Here is a 24087-nt window from a genome sequence, read left to right as displayed (position 1 = left end):
GTTTCAGTATTTACAGGTGAGACATTTTTTACAATCCTTGATTAAGAAAAACATATTTAGATTTCAAGTAGACAAAATAGAAAATGTTTTTCTCAGCAACCAATCTATGTCTAAATTTACTTCAAAGATCTATACAATTCTTAATAGTAGAGTGACTTCATCCTTCCAACCTCTGAAAAGGCTATGGGAATTAGACTTAAATCTAACTATAGATCAAGAAACATGGACAATGATATGTGCAAAAGTAAATCCATCTTCGCTCCCGGCTAGAGTGCTGAAACACAACTATAAATTTATTTTCAAAACGTTTTTAACTCCAGTTTGTTTAAACAAAATGTCCCAGGAATATTCGCCATTATGTAATAAATGTAAATTAACTTTGTGCACATATATATTTTCCAAAATTAAACCCTTTTGGCAAACAATTCATGCTTCAATTGAAAAAATCTTCAAGTCAAAACTTTTTTTTAGGTTTTTGGCCAAAAAAAATGCATTTTGACGTTATGGAAGACTGATGAAATCCCAAATGGACATATGTGGATGGCCCAAATAATGTCTTTGTTACCCCTGGAGAGGCTTAAGTAGGAAATGCAAGACAAGGCAGAGGTGTTTCTCAAAGTATGGTCCCCCTTCTTAGATTTTCTAGAAGGGGGCAACTGATTTAGGTTGGCTTACGATCTTTACGGTATGTAAGTTTGGTTATGATAATATGATCGACATCCCACCACCATGTACGCACACGTATAGATAAGGCGCTGCAGTATTCTGGCCCGTGTGATAGAAGGATATCAAATGGAACCCAACCACCTTAAAAACCATTATCCTGGCTCTGCCTGCACGTAACCTTGATGTATGAAAACCATAAGGCCTACTCTTTTCATCTGTACATATTTTATTCCGATTGTATTGTGTATACTTCGGCAATGTAAACATATGTTTTCTCATGCCAATAAAGCCCATTGAATTGTGTGTGTGTGCGCACAAGCCTATGGGCTACTAATACGTATTGATTAGTTACTTAATTTATAGCAAGCAGTCCTTCTCTTTATATTAATCATTCGGTTTGATTATTTCTCACGACAATCTCTCTTAAACATGAATTAAAACACGCCCTTACTGCTTCTGACGGCTGGTCACACGTAGGCCTATATCATATCATTATCGTAAATGGCAGAGGAAAGACACGATAGAATAATAGAAAAATAACTCTTATATAGGTTGTGGGTAGGCCTGGGGCGGTATCGACATTTTGTTACCGCGATTACCGTCTTCCCATTTACCGACGGTACTGCGGTAATTACCGCACCCCCGTATCTATTAATTAAGGTTCGGCGATAAGCCAAAATATTGCAATCATCTTCCCTAAAGTCGCCTCTCCACAGTGGAGAGGCGACACAGCCTGACCGCCCGAGTTATACTTCTCCGTACAGCACAGCGGGTATGGCTTTGAAAGGAGCAGATCTACAAGCTCACAACACATTGCATCCGCGACGCGTTCTGAGCTTTTAGATCTGCACTGTCGGGTTACCATAGTAACGTAGGCTAGCTAGTAGGCTTTTCAGACACAAACAGCTGTGTGAACAAACCAGAATAGGACGGGTAGTCAGATCGTGTACAGTGATTCTGTAAACTCACGTCACGTCGCAACTCTCAAATCCCAGTGATTGAGTGCTGCTATATACAGGTTTTAGTTACAAGACTTGACAGAAAAGGTTATAAAATCTCCGACGCGCCGCCGAACGGGCACAACGTGCGACGCGATGGAAAAAGTAAAATAGTTTCATTTTCGGTTTTAGTCCACGCGGCCCGCGCTCCGCCAGTAATCCGTATGAATAAAAAAAGATATGCCACAACACAAGGTATGTATTAACATCCTTGTGTCGTGTGGATTACAAAGAAAGTTTACGCTGCTCTGTACTCCTCTACGCAGGCAGCAGCAGTGACTGTCTGTGTCTCTGAGAGTGAGAGTGACGTATGTGGCTTCCAAACTGTGGTACACGGCCCAGAGCAGAGCGGCATGGAGCGCATGCGGTCCTCGCTTCTCCCCTGTTTTAAAACTCGCTTGTTTTCCAATAAAAAATAGACTTTTTTTTGTCTTTTTTTACCGCGGTAAGCACACTGACACCGCGGTAGACCTCGGTTTACCGCGGTACGGCGGTACGGCGGTTACCGTGTCCAACCCTAGTTGTGGGTGGCTCTTAAAAGAGCCTTTTTGGGTTACACGGGTTGGCGTGTGGTGGTTTAGATCCTGTAATTCTTGGGGAAGTATTGCTTCCTAATTGCTGCAGGGAGCCTCTTGATCCTGTAGCGTCCATGACCTAGATCCTTAGTCGGTTCACGAACGAGCCAGCGCTGTGAAATGACATGAGCATCCACAAGCTCTTGCAGAGACTTCCTGATCCTCCAATGCGGTGCTTGGTAGTAACGCCGCCCGGGCCGTGTCAGTTGCAAGAGGATGGCTTCGTAGGACACACCGGCTTCGAATCTGTTGCCTGGCTTCTGTAGGTAGCTCACGACGCCCAGAATCGCATGCTTGAGTGTTCCTACCCTCAGGAACATCGTCACACCTCTCGCGGACGTCAGCTGCTTCAGTTCGGCAAATATCACCATGGTTAGGTAGATCAGTAGTCTTCTCTCCAATCGGTTGTTGATATAGTCGAGTTCAGTGAAACATTCCTGAGAATGTGGACCTTTTATACCCTACCAGTTGGTACGGTATGTGACAGGCGCTGTTGTGATTGGTGGGGAAGCGAACGTGATGTCACTGTGATGTCGGATACTCAGATCAGGGATCTCCATGTATGGGCATGAAAGGGATTGTATGTTGTGATCTCATGAGAACCACTAACAAAATGTATGTTTATGCCCATATATGGAGATTCCCGATGTCATCAATATTAAGCCCATATCTAACAGGACTTCATATGGGAATGCCCATACAGTATATGGAGGAAGACAGCCCATATATGTGTGGCTGGTTCAGTCAGGGATCTCCATGTATGGGCATTGTATGTACAATGCAGAGGTGATAGATGTCATAGGATTTTCACATAACAAATAACTGAGAAAGCATGTTTGGGGTCTCACAGCATATCTCCATATACAGTACATGGATCACCATATATGGGTACCAGGAGTCTCCATATATAGGTAACTGGTCCGATATAGGCCTACATCACTGGCCAGATGGCCAAGACATTGCGCAACCTCGAGGTTGTCTCCCTGAGGTGTCTTACTAATTACTATAGTATACTCTGTGTGTGTGTGTGTGTGTGTGTGTGTGTGTGTGTGTGTGTGTGTGTGTGTGTGTGTGTGTGTGTGTGTGTGTGTGTGTGTGTGTGTGTGTGTGTAGTTGCCGGGCAATAATCCCTGTCGAGCTGCTGCCCAGTGCAACATGTATGAGTGGGAGTGGGCGCCCTCCCCAAATGCCACCAATGTTTTGTTTTTGTTTTTTTGAGGAAAAGCACTTATATATGATTTTTATGTGCTGAAACCATTTCTGCGGTATGCCGAGTGATACGGGTCAGTGGAGTCAGCATTTTGTCATAAATTGAAAAATGACTTAAGGTGTTAACAATCTGGGTTGTCTATTCAGAGACATAGATATGAAATCCTTTTCAGAGGAAGAATATGGTTTGTCCTCTGCAAACCTGTTTCAGTATTTACAGGTGAGACATTTTTTACAATCCTTGATTAAGAAAAACATATTTAGATTTCAAGTAGACGAAATAGAAAATGTTTTTCTCAGCAACCAATCTATGTCTAAATTTACTTCAAAGATCTATACAATTCTTAATAGTAGAGTGACTTCATCCTTCCAACCTCTGAAAAGGCTATGGGAATTAGACTTAAATCTAACTATAGATCAAGAAACATGGACAATGATATGTGCAAAAGTAAATCCATCTTCGCTCCCGGCTAGAGTGCTGAAACACAACTATAAATTTATTTTCAAAACGTTTTTAACTCCAGTTTGTTTAAACAAAATGTCCCAGGAATATTCGCCATTATGTAATAAATGTAAATTAACTTTGTGCACATATATATTTTCCAAAATTAAACCCTTTTGGCAAACAATTCATGCTTCAATTGAAAAAATCTTCAAGTCAAAACTTTTTTTTAGGTTTTTGGCCAAAAAAAATGCATTTTGACGTTATGGAAGACTGATGAAATCCCAAATGGACATATGTGGATGGCCCAAATAATGTCTTTGTTACCCCTGGAGAGGCTTAAGTAGGAAATGCAAGACAAGGCAGAGGTGTTTCTCGAAGTATGGTCCCCCTTCTTAGATTTTCTAGAAGGGGGCAACTGATTTAGGTTGGCTTACGATCTTTACGGTATGTAAGTTTGGTTATGATAATATGATCGACATCCCACCACCATGTACGCACACGTATAGATAAGGCGCTGCAGTATTCTGGCCCGTGTGATAGAAGGATATCAAATGGAACCCAACCACCTTAAAAACCATTATCCTGGCTCTGCCTGCACGTAACCTTGATGTATGAAAACCATAAGGCCTACTCTTTTCATCTGTACATATTTTATTCCGATTGTATTGTGTATACTTCGGCAATGTAAACATATGTTTTCTCATGCCAATAAAGCCCATTGAATTGTGTGTGTGTGCGCACAAGCCTATGGGCTACTAATACGTATTGATTAGTTACTTAATTTATAGCAAGCAGTCCTTCTCTTTATATTAATCATTCGGTTTGATTATTTCTCACGACAATCTTTCTTAAACATGAATTAAAACACGCCCTTACTGCTTCTGACGGCTGGTCACACGTAGGCCTATATCATATCATTATCGTAAATGGCAGAGGAAAGACACGATAGAATAATAGAAAAATAACTCTTATATAGGTTGTGGGTGGCTCTTAAAAGAGCCTTTTTGGGTTACACAGGTTGGCGTGTGGTGGTTTAGATCCTGTAATTCTTGGGGAAGTATTGCTTCCTAATTGCTGCAGGGAGCCTCTTCTTGATCCTGTAGCGTCCATGACCTAGATCCTTAGTCGGTTCATGAACGAGCCAGCGCTGTGAAATGGCATGAGCATCCACAAGCTCTTGCAGAGACCGCCTGATCCTCCAATGCGGTGCTTGGTAGTAACGCCGCCCGGGCCGTGTCAGTTGCAAGAGGATGGCTTCGATGGACACACCGGCTTCGAATCTGTTGCCTGGCTTCTGTAGGTAGCTCACGACGCCCAGAATCGCATGCTTGAGTGTTCCTACCCTCAGGAACATCGTCACACCTCTCGCGGACGTCAGCTGCTTCAGTTCGGCAAATAGGTAGATCAGTAGTCTTCTCTCCAATCGGTTGTTGATATAGTCGAGTTCAGTGAAACATTCCTGAGAATGTGGACCTTTTATACCCTACCAGTTGGTACGGTATGTGACAGGCGCTGTTGTGATTGGTGGGGAAGCGAACCTATGCATCCCACCAATCAAAAATAATATTGTGTTCGCGGGTTCGTAGCACCGCCCCCTCTGTGGACAGAGGAGGTGAGGTGTTATGCTGCAGTGTGGGCAACTGTGTCACCAAGCACTTCATTTGCATGGGCATGGTATAAATACTGGTGCAACACCGCCCTACTGTAACTTCTTTTCTTCAATCACATGAGAGACAACCATGCCTGAAGTTACTAAACCAGCGCCCAAGAAGGGCTTCAAGACCGCCGCCAAGGGCGGCAAGAAGCGCAGAAAGGAAGGAGAGCTATGCCATCTACGTGTACAAGGTCCTGAAGCAGGTCCACCCTGACACCGGTATCTCTTTGAGCGCATCGCCGGCGAGCCTCTCGTCTGGCTCACTACAACAAGTGCTTCACCATCTCATCCAGGGTGATTCCGACCGCCGTCCGCCTGCTTCTCCCCGGTCGGAGCTGGCCAAGCACGCCGTGTCTGAGGGCGCCAAGGCTGTCACCAAGTACACCATTTTTGCCTGGCAGTTAAAGTAAAGAAGCCCGCTGCCGCAAAGAAACCCGCAGCGGCAAAGAAGCCCAAGAAGGCCGCCAAGAAATTACCCAAGAAAGCCAAGAAGCCCGCCGCCAAGAAAGTAGCAGCTAAAAGCCCCAAGAAGGCCGCCAAGAGCCCCAAAAAAGTGGCTAAGAAGCCCGCAGCAGCCAAGAAGGTTGCCAAACCCAAGGCAAAAAGAAGGCAGCCCCCAAAAAGAAGTAGACCGTCCGTCCCATCTCTACTCCCACAAAAGGCTCTTTTGAGAGCCAACCACTTCATTATATAAGAGTATCCTCACTTTTATACCGTGACTACATGTGAGCACTGGAATAATATCAGGGCTGCGTTTTTATTGACATGCGTTAATGGTCTCGTGCCACTCACTAATCATTAATGACAACAGTCTAGAAAATATAAAATATATTTTATAAACAAAAGCCTAGCCTAACTTTGTCCTACATTTCGAAAACGAGTTTCTTACTATAGAGCTTGTAAACCCACCCACACCTCCCTGTGTCCTAATTGTGTTAATCCATAAATCACTGTTCGATTTGCTTTTTAAATAGACAGTAAGTACATTACACATCATATATCATAGGGATTGGATATACATCAATTCAATTCAAATGAGCGTTATTGGCAAAGCAAGTGTCAAAAATAAAATAAAAACAGATGAAAATGGGGAACATAATATATATACCACTGGAGAGGGTATAAACACACAGAGCTTCTTTATGTTGCATTGTGTCATTTTATACAGGGTATAAACTCATATCATATCGATAAGAAGAGTTGACTATTAATATTACTGTAAACTGCTGTGACCAAAAACGAATAGGGGATTGAATTGAATTGTGTTTGTGTGGGGGTGGGGGGTGGGGCTGCTGATCTGCCTGTTCTCCCTTACGTCCTCAGACTCAGAGGAACCTCCTTCTTTGGGGATGAACGCAAAGTTTTTAGACAGGGGGCAGGGCTCTGGGAGGAGTCATAGGGAGGACGATGATGCTGATTGGAGGGGAGCTCAAACACACTCAACCCGTGCTCTCATCCTTTTTTGTGATTGGTGGGGCGCACACAGACTCCACTTTCCTTTCTTCAGTCGAAGATATATAAGGTCTCGCGCGCCTCTCATCCAGCACATTTCTTCGAGCTCTTACTCCAGAAATAATCTATACGATGTCATGACGAGGGAAGACAGGCGGAAAGGCCAGGGCGAAAGCAAAGACTCGCTCATCCCGTGCTGGGCTCCAGTTCCCCGTGGGTCGTGTCCACAGGCTGCTGCGTAAAGGCTACTCAATACATGAAATTGCCCCTTCCTTGTATATACTTGTATACTTGTATATTCCTTGTATATACTTACTGTTTGTTTAGATTTACTGTATATTCCTTGTATATACTTACTGTTTATTTAGATTTACTGTTTTTCTTTTCTTTTTTTCCCCCCCTTTTCTTTACATATCTACTGCATAGTACTGTGTTCTATTTGTCTGTCATTCAATGTTATATGAGATACTTAAATGGTTTCCTGTTGAAATAAGCTTAGTCTTTTCATGGATCTCCTTTTAGTAGACCTTGTACCAGTGAACTGTACCGTCATGAATCTGTACATTTTCCTATGCAAACTTCTAATAAAGCCTTCAATCAATCAAAACTATGTCCAGCGTGTCGGTGCCGGCACTCCCGTCTATCTGGCGGCTGTGCTCGAGTACCTGACCGTTGAGATCCTGGAACTGGCTGGGAACGCTGCCAGGGACAACAAGAAGACTCGTATCATCCCCCGTCACGTCCAGCTGGCCGTCATGCATGCAGTCGTACGGTTGAGATTGAAAGAAAACAGATCAGATGTCAATAATTCCTAATCTTGAGTGGAGTAAGATATAATGCAAATATATATTCATTGTCATAACAAAACTAAATATCGCTTTAGATTAATACATTCCTATAATGAAAATATAATTTTACTTCCAAACTACCATTATTTAAATGTAATTAAATAATACATTACTTGTATTTTAGCTGGGCTGTAGCCCCATTTGTATTGTCTTAACTTAATTTAGCCAGTGCTCACTCACATGTGACGTGGTGCAGACGTATACGCTTTGATCATGTGACCTTTTTAAACTCCATAGACCAGTTTGCTTAGTTCTATTAAGACACGGATCTTATACAAATTCTCTAATGACAATCACATAATTGATCGATCCTGAATGACAGTGCCAAGACAATAGAAATAGGAACTCTTTGAATAAAGTTGTGGGTGGCTCTTAAAAGAGCCTTTGTGTTAAACTGGTTGTTGTGAGGCTGTTTACTTCTTCTTGGCGGCTGCCTTCTTGGGTTTCGCCGCCTTGGGCTTTGCTGCCTTCTTTGCTGGTGCTTTCTTAGTGGCGGCTGGCTTCTTCACCTTTTTGGGACTCTTAACAGCCTTCTTGGGGCTCTTGGCTACAGCTTTCTTTGCTGCGGCAGGCTTCTTTGCCTTCTTGGGAGATTTATTAGCGGCTGCGGGCTTCTTGGCTGCCGCCTTCTTGGGGGATTTCTTTGCTGCTGCGGGTTTCTTGGCTGCAGGCTTCTTGGCTTTGACTTCTTTCTTTTCAGTCTTCTTGTTGAGTTTGAAGGACCCAGAAGCACCGGTGCCCTTGGTCTGAAGCAGGGTGCCGTTTGCTACCAGTCTCTTCACAGTGTTCTTAACGATGACCTTCTTCTTGTCCACGTCGACGCCACCGGCGGCCAGGGCCTTCTTGAGGGCGGCCAGAGACACACCGCTCCTCTCCTTGGAAGCTGTCACAGCATTGACGATGAGATCCTGGACACTGGGACCGTCCTTCTTGGGTTTAGCGGCGGCCTTCTTCTTGGCTGCTTTAGCCGGGGCGGCGGCAGCTGGAGCGACTTCTGCCATTCTCTTCAGGTTACTATTTCAGATGCACTGAACTAAAGTCTGACTATGGAGACTGATGGTGAGAGAGGAGGAGGGGGTGGAACTTAAAGGATGTGTGAGAACCATGTAGTCTCAACCCACTAGGGCAGTGCTCTGTGTGTGCTGCAGAATACTGGGACACTTGTGTTTTCTCTACAACTAAAAACAGATAAAATACAGACTGAGAAATATATTGAAGTCAAATAACAAATGGAGCCGATAGCAGACACGGTTCACTTCATAATCAAATCACGTGGAGTGCCGAGTACTCCTGTGTTTTGTTTGGAGACGTTAAAAACCTCACATATACACCATTACATGGACAGTAGTTTGCCATCTTTTCCCCGTCATTTGGCTTTTAAAATACTTTTAATATAGAACAGCTAGTTTCATATTTGCTGCAGGGCAAGTTTTGATGGCTGGCTTTGAAATAAAAGTAAAACGGGTCGTCTGTGCCAAAGCTTTTTGTTTTAAAATTGAAACTTTCCAGTGCCGGCAAACACAGCACAGTTGGCTTGCCCTGTGGCATGAACACAGAGGACACTGGTCATTTATCTGACTCTGCTAAGCTTTTGTTTTGTTCATAATTATAAGAAATCTGACACGTTATTGTTTATTTCACACTTACATTTATGATTAATATTTATTCAAGGACGGCCTCCACGTTTCCAATGGTGCCATTCACAAAACACATTATGTAGGAGAACAAATAAACACCAAATAATAAATACTATTGTCATCATTTTGTTAAATTAGTGTACATCGGCCACTATATATTAATTCTACTAGTTCTATTCCACGCAAATCGAGCCAAGTTGTAACACTAAATGCATATTTATATCTAAACATTCTAAATGCATCATTGCTACTAATCCGAGATGTTCATTGCAGGCCATTTAAACTTTAGAAAGTGCAGAGACTTCGTTTAGCAAAAGGCTGCCCGTTTGTTTTAAGAAATAGTATAACCTAGTTACTCACATTACAATAATAAGATGAACTCTTGTATTAACAGTGTGGGCGGCTCTTAAAAGAGCCTTTGGGTTGTTGGTAATCAAGTCAGCATTAACCTCCGAAGCCGTACAGCCTTTGGGTTGTTGGTAATCAAGTCAGCATTAACCTCCGAAGCCATACAGAGTGCGTCCCTGCCTCTTCAGAGCATAGACAACATCCATGGCGGTCACGGTCTTTCTTTTAGCGTGCTCGGTGTAGGTGACGGCGTCACGGATCACATTCTCCAGGAACACCTTGAGGACACCGCGGGTCTCCTCGTAGATCAGACCGGAGATACGCTTCACACCGCCACGGCGAGCCAGACGGCGGATAGCGGGCTTGGTGATTCCCTGGATGTTATCACGAAGAACCTTGCGATGACGCTTGGCGCCTCCTTTTCCCAGTCCCTTTCCGCCTTTGCCACGCCCACTCATTTTTAAGCTTCAGTTCAGTTGAAGATGCAGAAGAGAATGACTAAAATGCTCAAAGCCATGCCCTTTTATCTGTGTTCTGTAGGGAGGACAGGCAGACTGCTCGGCACTGGGCGGTGCCAAAACTGCAGACCCCTTCCCCCATTCACACAGCACCAGCTCTGCTTTCTTTGTTCTCACCAACGGCTAGAATCTGGATTGTTTTGTGCATGTTGAGCTCAGCTGAAAGTTGTATGCCTAATATGATAATTATAGATAGGTAATTATAGTTAGAAATAATAACTGACACTTATTATTCAGCATTATGTATAATAATTATCCCATGGGAAACCAATCACTGTAATGTTAATGCATAGATCCCCCATATATTTGAACATATTGTAACGGCCCCTTTAACTGTGGCCGGATGCCACGTGATGATGTTGGGTCTTGCTGGGACTTTGGGGGGAAGTGGCGTCATGTTGTTGTGGTTGTTACACGGAAGTGGACTGTATGTACAACGTTGAGAAGCTACGTGTTATTATTACGCTGGAAATGTGCCTTTAATAAACGTAACACTAAACCGTGGATCACGTCTCTGTCTCCGGTTCCTGAGATTACTACACTGGTGTCAGAAGAAAAACAAACAAAGACTTTGTCGGAGAGGAGACGTGCCGTTGTGTGCTAGCTAGTTAGCTTCAGTGTGTTAGCTAGCTAGGCGAGCAGTATGGATGAGAAGAAGATAAAAGAAGAACGGTGGGACGGAGCGCGATACGGTATGTCGGAAGAAGTGAACGTGCCGCGGCTCGAGTTGACTCCAGGGCGGGTGGCCAACTACCCTGGCTTCCCCTCACGTTTTCGCGGGTCGCCGCTCCGCGGAACCGGCGATGTGCGGCCGCCGGGTCCCGCCATTTTCACCGCGTCGGGCGGTTACCATGACGACGCCCATGCACCGCCGTCGGCTGGCTCTGTGAAGACACCCAAGTACACTGGTAACTCTGATTGGGAGGCTTTCCATGCTCAATTCGAACTGTTAGCAGATGCTAGAAGATGGACAATGAGTGACAAAGCTCTTCAGTTGGCTCTGTGTTTGGAGGGAGATGCCCTGTCTTGCCTCCTGCTTTTGGATGCTGATCAGCGGCGGTGCTACGACGCCCTGGTGGGGGCGCTGAAGAGGCGCTTTGGAACATGGTCCCAGCCAGCACTGGTGAAAAATGAACTGAGAGGGAAATGCAGGAAGCCTGGTGAGTCACTCCGGGGGCTGGCAAATGACATTGAGAGCCAGGTGCGGCGGGCTTACGGCCACCTATCCGCCGGCGCGCGGAGCGAGTTGGCTACCGACCTGTTTGTTGGGGCCATCTCTCCACCTGACCTGCGCATGCAGGTGCAACTTCAGCACCCGAAGTCACTGCAGGAGGCGTTGGAGGCAGCCATCGAGAGGGAGAGTCTGCAGAGCGCGGCCGCCAGCGGTGGACAGGAGGTGAGCCCCCATGCGGTGAGGTCAGCGTCGGGGTGCCCTGCCAGGGAGGAGGCGCCAGCGTGGGCGACGGAGATGACTGAGCTGCTGCGGGCGGTGACTCTACAGAGGCCAAGCGGACCACGTCCAGGTCCGCAGGTCTGCTGGGGGTGTGGCCAGCCCGGCCACATCAGGAGGAACTGCCCTGCCGCTCGCCAGGGGCAGGGAAACGCCTCGGGGTCCGCATAGACGGGGATATGCGGGCCCCTATTCCCACTGCTTCCCCAACGACGCCAGTCCGGGCGTGCCGTCCAGCAGGGGGAGCACAACAGCACAGCCAGGGGGAGGATGCTCCATTCCCCCCAGAAGAAGACGACAGCAGGCCGCCGCCTTCGCAGCCTCATCCGCCAGCGGAGGGAGCCCAGCAGTGCAGCGATGGAGGAGACGACAGCGGTACTCCACCGGTCGTGGTGGGGTGGATCCGTGGGAGTTCCAGTGGAGCGGGTTCCTGCCACGTCGCTGTCTCCGTCCAGGGGGTGCCTACTGCGGGCCTGGTGGACACCGGGTCGTCGGTGACGCTGGTGAGACCGGATGTTCTGCCCAGCGGGACACCCTTGCAGCCTACAGCGGTGCAGCTCCGCACGGCCACAGTGCAGCTGGCTCCCATGTTGGGGAAGGGGCTGCTGTGGCTGTGTGTGGGCGGCAGACGCGTTCGTCATCTAGTGTGGGTGGCAGATGTTCAAGACTACTGCATCCTGGGACTGGACTTTCTCCAGGACACGGGGTGCCTGTTGGACATGGGGAGGGGCACTTTTAGCTTCCCGGGGGGTCCTACCGTTGCCATGGGCCCTCTAGCTGCTGGCCTGCTGCCCCCTGCCCGGTCTGTCCAGGCACTGGACGTGCCGTTCACCGTTCCTGTCTTCCCCTGCCCCGACCCCTGTGCTTTTGCCCCACGGTTCGCTGCCCCGTTGAGCCTTCCCTATGCACCCCCTGCCCCCATGCCCCCCTTCATGTGGCCAAGTTACCCCCCCCACCCTGCCCCCCCTCCCCCTGTGATAGAGACTATGATGTTTCCCGACGCCCCCTGCCAACAGCTGTCCCCTCTAGCCCCTGTGTTTTCCCCTGTCACTCCAGCCCCCTCTCTGCGGATAAGAGGGGGGGGAGGTGGAGGTGAGCTGTCCCTGGGGGGAGGGGTGTGGAGGGAGGAGTATGGGGACCTGGAGGAGCGCCAGCAGGAGGAGCTGAGACAGCTGCTGTCGGAGTTCCAGGACAGCTTTACAGCGAGCGAGAGCGAGGTGGGGAGAACTCACATGGCGCAGCACGTGATTGACACTGGACTTGAGCGGCCCGTCAAGTGTCAGCCGCGCCGCCTCCCGCTCGCTCGTCAGGAGGCATGCGACCAGGCCGTGGACGACCTGCTGCAGTCAGACTTTATCGAGCCTTCCGACAGCCCCTGGGCGGCACCGGTGGTCATGGTCCCGAAGAAGAATGGAGACTGGAGGTTCTGTGTGGATTACAGGCGGCTGAATGACTTGACCACTAAGGACTCTTACCCCCTCCCCCGTACCGACGAGTCCTTGGATCTAGTGACGGGGTCCTCGTGGTTCACCACGTTGGACCTCAAAAGCGGTTACTACCAAGTCCCCCTCTCCCCTGAATCCCGCCCCAAGTCAGCCTTCTGCACCGGACGCGGCCTGTGGCAGTTTAAAGTGCTCAGCTTCGGACTTTGCAACGCCCCCGCCACCTTCGCCCGTCTGATGGACAAAGTGCTGGCTGGCATCCCCCGTCAGGAGTGCCTGGTGTACCTGGGCGACATTCTGGTGCACGGGCGCTCCTTCGAGGCGGCCCTGGGGTCCCTGAGGCGGGTTCTGGGAAAAATCAGGGAAGCGGGCCTGATGCTGCACCCAGAGAAATGTCGCTTTATGCGGAGGGAGGTGACATTCCTGGGGCACCAGTTGGGGGCAGCGGGCATCGGCCCCATGGACGAGAAGGTGCGGGCGGTGGAGCAGTGGCCCACCCCCCGCGACCAGAGCCAGCTGAAAAGCTTCATCGGGTTGGCCTCGTACTACAGACGGCATGTGCGGGGGTTTGCCACGGTTGCATCGCCCCTGTACAGGCTGCTGGAGAAGGACAGAGACTATGTGTGGTCCGAGGCGTGCCAGGAGGCATTTCTCGGGCTGAAGCGAGCCCTGTGCGAGGCCCCGGTTCTCGCCCCACCTGACCCCACACTGCCCTTTGTACTGGACACTGACGCTAGCAGTGTGGGGGTGGGGGGTGTCTTGTCGCAGTTGTGGCCGGAGGGTGAGCGAGTGGTTGCGTACTTCAGCCAGAAGCTCAAGAAAAGCGAGCGGAACTACTGCGTCACCCGCCGGGAGCTCCTGGCAGTGGTGCTTTCTGTCAGGCACTTCAAGTACTACCTGTGCGGCCACCCCTTCACTGTAAGAACTGACCACTCAGCCCTCCAGTGGTTAATGACTTTCCGGGAGCCGGAGGGGCAGGTTGCCAGGTGGTTGGAGAAGCTGCAAGAGTTCGACTTCAAGATAGTGCACCACTCTGGGTCTCGCCACACCAACGCAGACGCTCTCTCACGTCGGCCCTGTGCAGCAGAAGGGTGCCGCTACTGCGAGCGGAGAGAGGCATGGGAGCTGGAGCAGCACATGGACGAGGAGGAGTGTGCAGCCGTCAGAGTCGGGGAGGTCGTCTGCAGGGAGCTGCAAGCGGTGTCGGATGCAGAATGGAGAGCCGAACAAGAGAGAGATCCAGACCTGCAGCCTGTCTTGCAGTGGGTTGAGGCCCAGCAGCGTCCACCTTGGGAGGAGGTGGCACCCTTCTCCAAGGCGACTCAGGGACTATGGACTATGTTTGAGTCGCTGCAGCTGTTCCAAGGTGTGCTGCAGCGGGCATTCAAGACAGCAGCCACTGGGGAAGAGCAGTGGCAGGTGGTGGTCCCAAAGGGCCTGCAAGAGACAGTGCTGGAAGCCATGCACGGGGCGGGTGGGTCTGGACACTTTGGGGTCAACAAAACTCTCCGCCGCCTTCGTCAGAGCTTCTACTGGGGGCGGCAGAAGAGGGACGTTGTTGACTTCTGCCGCCGCTGTGACCCCTGTGTTGCTCGCAAAGGCCCCACCGGGCGCTCGCAAGCGCCACTCCAGCAGTTCCCGGTGGGGTCCCCTATGGAGAGAGTGGGGATAGACATTACGGGGCCGTACCCTCTCTCTGACGGGGGCAACCGCTACGTCCTCTCCGCCATGGATTACTTCACAAAGTGGCCGGAGGCGTATGCCATCCCAAACCAGGACGCTGAAACGGTCGCTGATGCCCTGGTAGAGGGCATGATAAGTCGGCTCGGGGCGATGGAATCCATTCACAGTGATCGGGGGACTAATTTTGAATCCCGGGTGTTCGCTGCCATGTGCGAGCGCCTGGGCATACACAAGACACGCACCACCCCGCTGCACCCTCAGAGCGACGGTTTGGTGGAGAGATTCCACCGGAACATGGGAGACCAGCTGGCCATCGTCACCTCCCGGCACCAGAGGGACTGGGACAAACACCTGCCCCTGGTGCTCATGGCGTGCCGCTCCGCGGTGCAGGAGTCCACGGAGTGCACACCCGCTCTCCTCATGCTGGGAAGGGAGCTGCGCACCCCGGCTGAGCTGGCCTTCGGACGCCCACCGTCCTGGCGTACTCCCTGCAGGGCCGGAGTACGCCAGGAAGCTGCAGGACCGCCTGGATTCAGCGCACCGCTTCGCCAGGGAACAGCTGCAGGAGGCCGGCGTGAAGCAGAAGCGCTACTACGACGTGAAGTCTCGGGGACGGGACTTCAAGCCAGACGAGTTGGTCTGGGTCTACAGCCCTATACGGAAGAAGGGACGCAGCCCCAAGCTTGACAGTAAGTGGGTGGGGCCCTGCAAGGTGCTGGAGAGACTGGGAGAGGTTGTGTACCGCGTGCAGATGCCCCCTCGAGGACGGAGGGTGGCCCTCCACAGAGACAGACTGGCCCCTTACAGGGGGGGCTCTCCTTCCTCCGACACGGACTCTCCCCCTTCCCCAGCTCCTCTGCCCCCTCACAGCCTCCCGCAGGAGGCCCCCATGCCTGTTTGCCCCGCCCCGCAACCCTTGTCCCATGCCCCGGCTGTCCCCTCCCCGGGGTCTGCCCCTCTGCCCCCCGCCCTTGCTTCCCCGACCCCTACGGGGTCTCGCCCAAGGAGGCGGACGAGGCCTCCGCCCCGCCTACGTGACTATGTGGTGTCCCTTGGGGCACAGGACTGACGTGGACAGTGTTAAAAAAAATAAAAAAATAAAAAACGTGAGTAAAAGAAAAAAAAAGAAAAAAAGAAATTGAAACTGTGGAGGAAAAAAAAAAAAAGATTGTGAACTTGTACTGGTGTGGGGTTTGTGTTGAGTTTTTGCTTATGTCAGGTTGATGCCAAGTTGCCTTTAGGCTGTGTTTATTTCTACATTCCTGAGCGGTCCTCGGGGACGAGGACTTTTTCTAAGGGGGGGGTAGTGTAACGGCCCCTTTAACTGTGGCCGGATGCCACGTGATGATGTTGGGTCTTGCTGGGACTTTGGGGGGAAGTGGCGTCATGTTGTTGTGGTTGTTACACGGAAGTGGACTGTATGTACAACGTTGAGAAGCTATGTGTTATTATTACGCTGGAAATGTGCCTTTAATAAACGTAACACTAAACCGTGGATCACGTCTCTGTCTCCGGTTCCTGAGATTACTACAATATTAAATCAATCCCTTTCCAAAACTAACCTAAAATAATGGCTGACCTTAAAATACATTATGTAGATACCTCCTGGCCCCTCTTTTATCCGCAAATATAGCTATGACTACCGAGTTTTCTTCCAATATTGTGTTGTGTGCATTGCTTATGAATTGAGTGCGACCGAACACAATGGAAACACAGCCCCTGGGTCAAAGTATTATTATGTTTAGCACAACCTCTGACAGTGCTACCTGTAGTAACGCACGTTAATGTTATTAAATCAATCAGCATGTCTCTGAACAGTTTAGACTTTATAGAGTACCACATTTCAATAGCCATTAAAAGTTGATAGATAGATAAATACAGATAGGCTACCTTTATTATCCCAAAGGGGAAATTAGGTTACCCAGAAGGTCTGCCATTCAGGGCCTCCACGCTAAAGAATGTTGTGCCATTTGTATTCAAAAACATTGAAAGAAAACACACAGTGTGTGTGTGTGTGTGTGTGTGTGTGTGTGTGTGTGTGTGTGTGTGTGTGTGTGTGTGTGTGTGTGTGTGTGTGTGTGTGCCGCGTGCGTGTGTGTGTGTGTGTGTGTGTGTGTGTGCCGCGTGCGTGTGTGTGTGTGTGTGTGTGTGTGTGTGTGTGTGTGTGTGTGTGTGTGTGTGTGTGTGTGTGTACAGACCCCACCCCTTGAGGGAAAGAGTTTATCATATCCTTAACATCAATAACAAATGAGAGAATGAATTGTCACATTGACATGATGAATGAATACATTACATTTTAGACATTAGTACATATTTGTCAAATTAACACATTATGTATCCTTGTGCATTTATTTGTATTTTTATTATAATGGCACATGTATCTCATGAGAGAAGAGGTTTCTTACACCTAACATATTTTGTTATACATTGCATAGTACAAATATATAAAGTGCATATGAAGAGGAAAGTCTTCATTAAAACACACGATTCATGTGGGTGCTTTAATTCAGCAACCACAATATATTTACAATACAAATTACAATTTGAATATTATACAACTTTTGTTGGTCACCTTTGAATATCATTTATGTTTTGAAGATGGGCCATTTCCATTTTTGCTATTATTATTAGGGTTAAACTAATAGGCTATACTTCATTATGGGGTGTGCTAAGACCCAGAATGATATTTGGCCATTTCTGTGTCAATTAATTCCACTTTGAACAGACATACTGTAAGGGCAGCAACTTGAGCTGCCTGTATGACAGGGCTTATCAAAGTGGGTGCTGTGGCACCCTAGAGTAGGGCTGCCAACATTGGACTGTAAGAAACCAGTAGATTACCGTACAATTTCAGCCATTAAAATGCAACAAGTAGGCATACAGAAATGGGTTTGATGATTGTAACCATTAATAACCATCATTTACTTAAGTGAATATATCTGTATGATTGCATGCACTGACCACACCCCCCAAGCAGGCATAGGCGATTCTAGCCTCTTCCAGCAGGGGGTGCACGAAAAAAACAACGAAAAAAATTGCGGATATTAGCGGTTTTGTAATGTTGTTTTAGCGGATTTCTGCAGTTAATTTTGTACCCAAATGTAACACAATATAAACAAAAAAAAGTGTAAAACAGGTGCTTCTTTTTCTAGACACCATATGTCTATCTATAGGATTTATTTACTTATTTTGCAGACAGAGGCAGCACAGCCAGGACATATAAAGCCAAACATCGAGTTAATCATCATTCATCAAGCAATCAAGCAGTCATTTACATTGGTGGTGTGGCACAACCACACCACCAAAGATCCATAACCAGCAGCTACCAATATTTACAAGCAAGTGAAGCAAGCATGCGCGCTCGCTCGCGCGCGCGCGCACACACACACACACACACACACACACACACACACACACACACACACACACACACACGGAGGAGAAGAAAACAGGCTGGCTAACTCCACAGTGAACAGATAGTTAAATAAAGCCATGTCTTACCTTAAGAAAATGACAAGAAAATATCCAATGTTATATTGAGGTGCCCAGAAGAAAGTGTTATTCCTTGGAGGCACAGAACACATCGTGTAATCCAGCCTCGTTGAGCAGCGCCGAAAACTTTAGTTCACGTATGGTAAATGTAAAAGCTATCCACATGTCCTATGGATGTCTGTAGTTAACCCCAGGTAGCATATTCCACTGTGAAACAACTGTTTAATTCTGTTATTTAGATAAATCTGCAGGTGTCATCATCTGCCGTTTGTTTTTCAGCTGTGCTGTCAGAGACGTTCAGACAGTCACTGTGATTGGTTGAGAAACCAGTAGTCCTATTTCCTCCCGCCCCCCATTTGCTGTGATTGGTTTAGAAGTCATGCTATGGGTGCTTCAAAGGGTCAAAAAAGGCGAATTTGAGATGTTCTTCATATTGCGTGTTTATTATGATCAAAAAAATCAAAATGGCCGCCTGGCGGCCAGGGGGTGCACGTGCACCCTAGGACACCCCTTAAAATCGCCTATGCAAAGCAGGGGTTACTAAATTAACTTGCTTAAAAGTAAAAAAGGTATCAAAATATACATAAAGCACAAAAGTAAAAGTACTCATTATGAATAAAGTATAAAATGAAACATTTATTTTGAAAATAGCAAATCTACAAGCTCAAGACGTGTTGTGATACAACACGTTTTGAGCTTTATTGGATTACAGATTGAAGGAAGCACACATCAACATTCACTAATTTAGGCTACACCTAAACAGTAAAGTAAGCCTGGACAATGAATATGCTACACAAATACACACAGAGGTCTCTTAAACAAGGCTACTTCCTGTGCTGGAGGCTGATGACAGGGAACAGGTTCTCCTGAGGGAAATTTCAGATCAACCAGCTACTAAATTAGATGATTTGATTAGGGGCTGTTAACTCTTTTACTGCCACAGAATTGAACAAAAAGCTCAATCCACTGCCAGCTAAATTGAGAATTGTCGCTCATCTTTGAAGGCCTACTGGAGAAATTTGGTTTCGACTATAAAGACAACAATTATATGGCAACGAAGAATAGAATGTCTACTTTGCAACAGAAAAAGATTTCGAGTTTTTATCTTGTTCTGTTCATTAGCTAGAAGCTGCAGAATGTGGCCTAAAAACAGCTCTTTGAGAACATAAAGCTGAGAAAAATGCATTTTTGTGAAGAATACATTTTCAGGCAGAAATCTCTCTTTAGCCTTTTATTGTTGGCTTCAGTAACATCACACCTATGATCAGTGGTTGTTTACAAACAAATTCAAAAAAATAAAAACAAGAAAAAGTGTCTTTTTACACACTTTTAGTGTGTAAGAGAAGTAAGAGCAGTAGTAAGAGCAGTGCAGAACATTGACACAGTGACATGAGCTTCAGCCTGAATCCTGCTTCAGCTTTCAGGGTTCTCTTTATCTCACTGTGACACTACTGTGACACTACATGTCTACAGTACAGAGTGTATATGTGTGTGTGTGTGCGTGCGTGCGTGCGTGCGTGCGTGTGTGTCATTCAGCCTGCACAGGGCCTGGGGCTCCATTCTGTTTCACTCCAGCCAGGCTCCTCCGGAAGGGCTCCACCGGGTCTGCTGAACTCGTACACGAGCCCATGGTCGATCTGTAAATTATACAAATACATAATTACTATAAAATACATGAAAAATAGTACACCTTCAAGCTCACAACGCGTCACAGCAGAATGCGTGGAGGTTGGGGGCCTACTATTTTCATCAAAAGGCCGTTTTAGAAATGTCAACCCCTGCCTCTCTAACATTCTATGCACTTCCTGCTTACCACACAAATATATATATATATATATATATATATATATATATAGTAATTATGTAAAAACAGCATTCATGGTCTGGAGAGGGCACTTTTTACAGATGGATAAAAGGGCAGGGGCTCAAGCCCCCTTTGATGTCTATGTGAGCATGTGCATGGTGCTAAGTCTGATTTACAGAAAAAAGTTTGTTTTTCCACGATGTGGAAATGAAGAAGTAGGCTCATCATCATCGTCGACTCATCATCTAAAATCATAGCCAGGAAAATATCAAATAGTTTATATCTAAACAAATCAATTTACAATTTTGACATTTAGCAAATGACTTACAATAAGTTCATATATAACATAAAATGCAGTTATAGTAAATAGTTACCATGCATTTACTGTCACAGTGAAATTCCCTTTATACCCTGTATACCTATATAAACTAGACCAGGTCAACCTGGTTGTGCCAGACCCCCTGTCTGTCATCATCATTTATGACATCATGCCTTTTGTAGGCATGTCATCATCATGTCATCATCATATATACCCTTTATATAGAAAACCAGGACAGACAGACAGACCGACATTTGCTTATGTAGGCCTACCCATTTCATGGAGACGGGTCTGTCTGCAGACCACAGATTAGGGGGCGGATTGTGTGAGGGATGCTATTGGACCACAGATTAGGGGGCGGATTGTGTGAGGGATGCTATTGGATAGTATGAGAATGACTCAATCCGCCCCCTGGAATCTCAATCCACCCCCTATGACGTTGCACGGACGGGGTGGAGGAAGTTCCCACTTTGCTCTGGAGAGTTTTTCAAAGGAGGGAGGGGGGGAGAGAGCCAGGGAGCCTGGAGCTCGGAGCTCCAGGGCCCAGGGGCCGGCCCCTCGCCGCTCGAGGCCGACCTGGGGGGCACTCTCGGTGGGGCAGGCCGGCGACGGCGCTGCCCCCCCGGCCCTGGAGCTCCGGAGGTGGTCGAGTATGCTGGTGCTGGGCGGAAAGTGGCCCAGATGGGTGTCTCTACTCGGGTTTGGGATGCAAAAGGTGGTCCCTGGTTCTCTGGAGGTCCCGGGGACCCCCTGAGCTTGTCTCCCCAGGGGCCCTGGAGCTCCTGGGCCCAGGGGCGGGCCGGCCCCTGGGCCCTGGAGCTCCGAGCTCCAGGCTCCCTGGCTCAGTGCCCACTTTAAGCACTGACTAACACTAAAAGGCAGGGGCAGGGGAGACAAGCTCAGGGGGTCCCCGGGACCTCCAGAGAACCAGGGACCACCTTTTGCATCCCAAACCCGAGTAGAGACACCCATCTGGGCCACTTTCCGCCCAGCACCAGCATACTCGACCACCTCCGGAGCTCCAGGGCCGGGGGGGCAGCGCCGTCGCCGGCCTGCCCCACCGAGAGTGCCCCCCAGGTCGGCCTCGAGCGGCGAGGGGCCGGCCCCTGGGCCCTGGAGCTCCGAGCTCCAGGCTCCCTGGCTCTCTCCCCCCCTCCCTCCTTTGAAAAACTCTCCAGAGCAAAGTGGGAACTTCCTCCACCCCGTCCGTGCAACGTCATAGGGGGTGGATTGAGATTCCAGGGGGCGGATTGAGTCATTCTCATACTATCCAATAGCATCCCTCACACAATCCGCCCCCCTAATCTGTGGTCTGCAGACAAACCCACTTGATTTCATGGGTCTGGCAAATGTCACAATGCAACATAGCTCTGTTTACACAAAGCTGTACTCCCTCCAACTGTATATGTTCCCCATTTTCAACAGTTTTTGCCAGACCCATGAAATGGGTAGGCCTACATAAGCAAATGTCGGTCTGTCTGTCCGGGTTTTCTATATAAAGGGTATATATGATGATGACATGATGATGACATGCCTACAAAAGGCATGATGTCATAAATGATGATGACAGACAGGGGGTCTGGCACAACCAGGTTGACCTGGTCTAGTTATTTGTAACACTTGCTTTGGCAATGTAAACGTATGTTTTCTCATGCCAATAAAGCTCCTTTGAATTGAACTGAAAAGCTACATCATCAGCTACTGATGATGATGATGATGACGATAAAAAGAAACCTCTCCCTCTCTCTCACACACACGCATCGTACGCACGCACACACAAACTAAGCCAATAAATCCTAAATTCCCATCAAATAATCCTAGTAGGCTGTGCAGTGCACGTACACTACACGCGGTACGTGCACGCGCGTGATAGGAACTCCACGTGTGTCCTGAGTAGCGACAAAAACAAACCAAGCACGTGGATCCTAACTGCTTGGATCAAGTTACTGATCCGGTCCGGATACGGAAACATTTCTTGCATGTATGTGTACGTGTAAATAGCCGGATGCAGTAGGCGGGCTCTAGACCAGATCCCAATGTCGGAGTGGCAACACGTCGCAATGGAAAACCGTTACCCTATCTCACTGATCACTGACCATCCCCCCATCCCAGGCTTCCAGTTCCACACGGATGCTCTGTTATCACACAGTATACAACTATATACAGTATACAACTATACAATACATACATGCACTGGATTGGAAGTCTTACTTTGGACAGTAGAATCGTGGCCTCTGTTCTCCGAGGGGTCTCTACGCGGAAGCCATTCTTCATTGGCCAAATCGCCCAGTTCGTCTGTCTCTTCGCGGCGGTGGCGGCGGTACATGGGTCTCTGCTGCTGCGGCGATGTGAGCCCCCGGGCGGGGGGATCCATCCTACACGGGGGTCGAGCTCCGTCGGGATCGGTTTCCACAATATCACGAGGCTCTTGATCCACTTCTGGACCCCGGTTCTTCGCGACTGGCACCATCTTCAATCTTTTTATCTTCAATACCAACGGCTACAGTGATCTTTTTCTCTTCTTCATCATCATCATCATCATCATGATCATCATCACGACCACCACCACCATTCGTGGGCGCTGCCTGGTCCTGAGTCACCAACGCGGGTAGGTTTGTAATCCTAATTCTAACAAAGTTTGTTTCTATCCGTGGATCTGCTCTGCTGCTGGCTGCTGCTCCGGCCAGGGGGGGAGGGTCGCACTTCGGCGGAATGATACCAGCAAGTTGAGGCTGAGTTGGCCTAATACATCTCAATATTCTAGTACTGCTAAATACTACTACCTACTACAATTACTATACTACTAATACTATAAAACAACTGATTTCCGACAAAATGATCGCTTTTACCAACGTTTCTCTCTCTCTTTCTCTACTAACAGCCCGATGCATAAAACAATATAGTCCCTCGAGGCTGCTAGCAGCTAGCAGTGGCGTCAGTTCAGAACAAGCTAAGGTATGGCAACATGACTGGTGTCTGGTGAAGACACCAGTCATGTTGCCATACCTTAGCAACAGGCACGATGAAAAGTACATTTTTATTATTTCCCCCTGTCAACGTATGGCAGCTGCATACCCCTGCCATACCCAATTGACGCCCTGGCAGCTAGGCAGGCGCAGAGTCGCTCTGGGCAGGCGGAGCCAGGACAGTCTGTTTACTTTTTTTTTTTATGAACGGTTTCCGGCTTTCCTCAAAACGACACCACGACCAATTATGCATTCAAAAGTTGCGCAAGGACGTCTTTTATCATAATCCATAAAAAACATCAAACGAACGAACGGCCGTATTGGCCCTACTCGACCTCAAGAATTGGGGCGAACAGGAACGTTCAAAGCAGTATAAGAGTTAAGTATGACATCATTTTGTAGGCAGAGGAGAATTTCTGCCCCCAGTTTCCGTGAATCTTTTTACTATTTACACATTTTTCTTCTCTTTGTTGTTGAAAGGAAAGTGTTAGAATTATACTTTAGTCGTTATTTTTGTCTCGGAAAATAGCGAGGGACAGAACATGCTCTGGGGGCAGAGTTCTCCTCTGCCTACAAAATGA

At 48.0% G+C, this 24087-nt stretch overlaps 3 protein-coding genes across 3 annotated transcripts in view; 1 reads left to right on the top strand and 2 right to left on the bottom strand.

Moving 5' to 3' along the window:
• LOC308284040 (histone H1-like) overlaps nucleotides 1–24087 on the top strand; it is a gene marked incomplete at both ends in the record, with an annotated part of 409737 nt that overhangs the window by 59692 nt on the left and 325958 nt on the right. The gene's annotated exons all lie outside the window — the stretch shown is intronic.
• LOC308284043 (histone H1-like) lies at nucleotides 8261–8848 on the bottom strand (the record flags this gene model as incomplete). The annotated part of the gene is made up of 1 exon (XM_080724581.1): nucleotides 8261–8848. One exon carries the CDS (start codon nucleotides 8846–8848, stop codon nucleotides 8261–8263), a length of 588 nt encoding a protein of 195 aa, XP_080580707.1.
• On the bottom strand, nucleotides 9979–10290 carry LOC308284074 (histone H4; the record flags this gene model as incomplete). Its single annotated transcript, XM_080724612.1, has 1 exon — nucleotides 9979–10290. The coding sequence occupies one exon, from the start codon at nucleotides 10288–10290 to the stop codon at nucleotides 9979–9981; it is 312 nt and encodes a 103-aa protein (XP_080580738.1).

The sequence above is a fragment of the Nannobrachium achirus genome (genome assembly GCF_963921795.1).
Source record: "Nannobrachium achirus genome assembly, chromosome: 4".
NCBI classification, from domain to species: Eukaryota; Metazoa; Chordata; class Actinopteri; order Myctophiformes; family Myctophidae; genus Nannobrachium; species Nannobrachium achirus.
The sequence above is the reverse complement of the archived record's forward strand: the minus strand, read 5'-3'. Positions and strand labels throughout refer to the sequence as shown.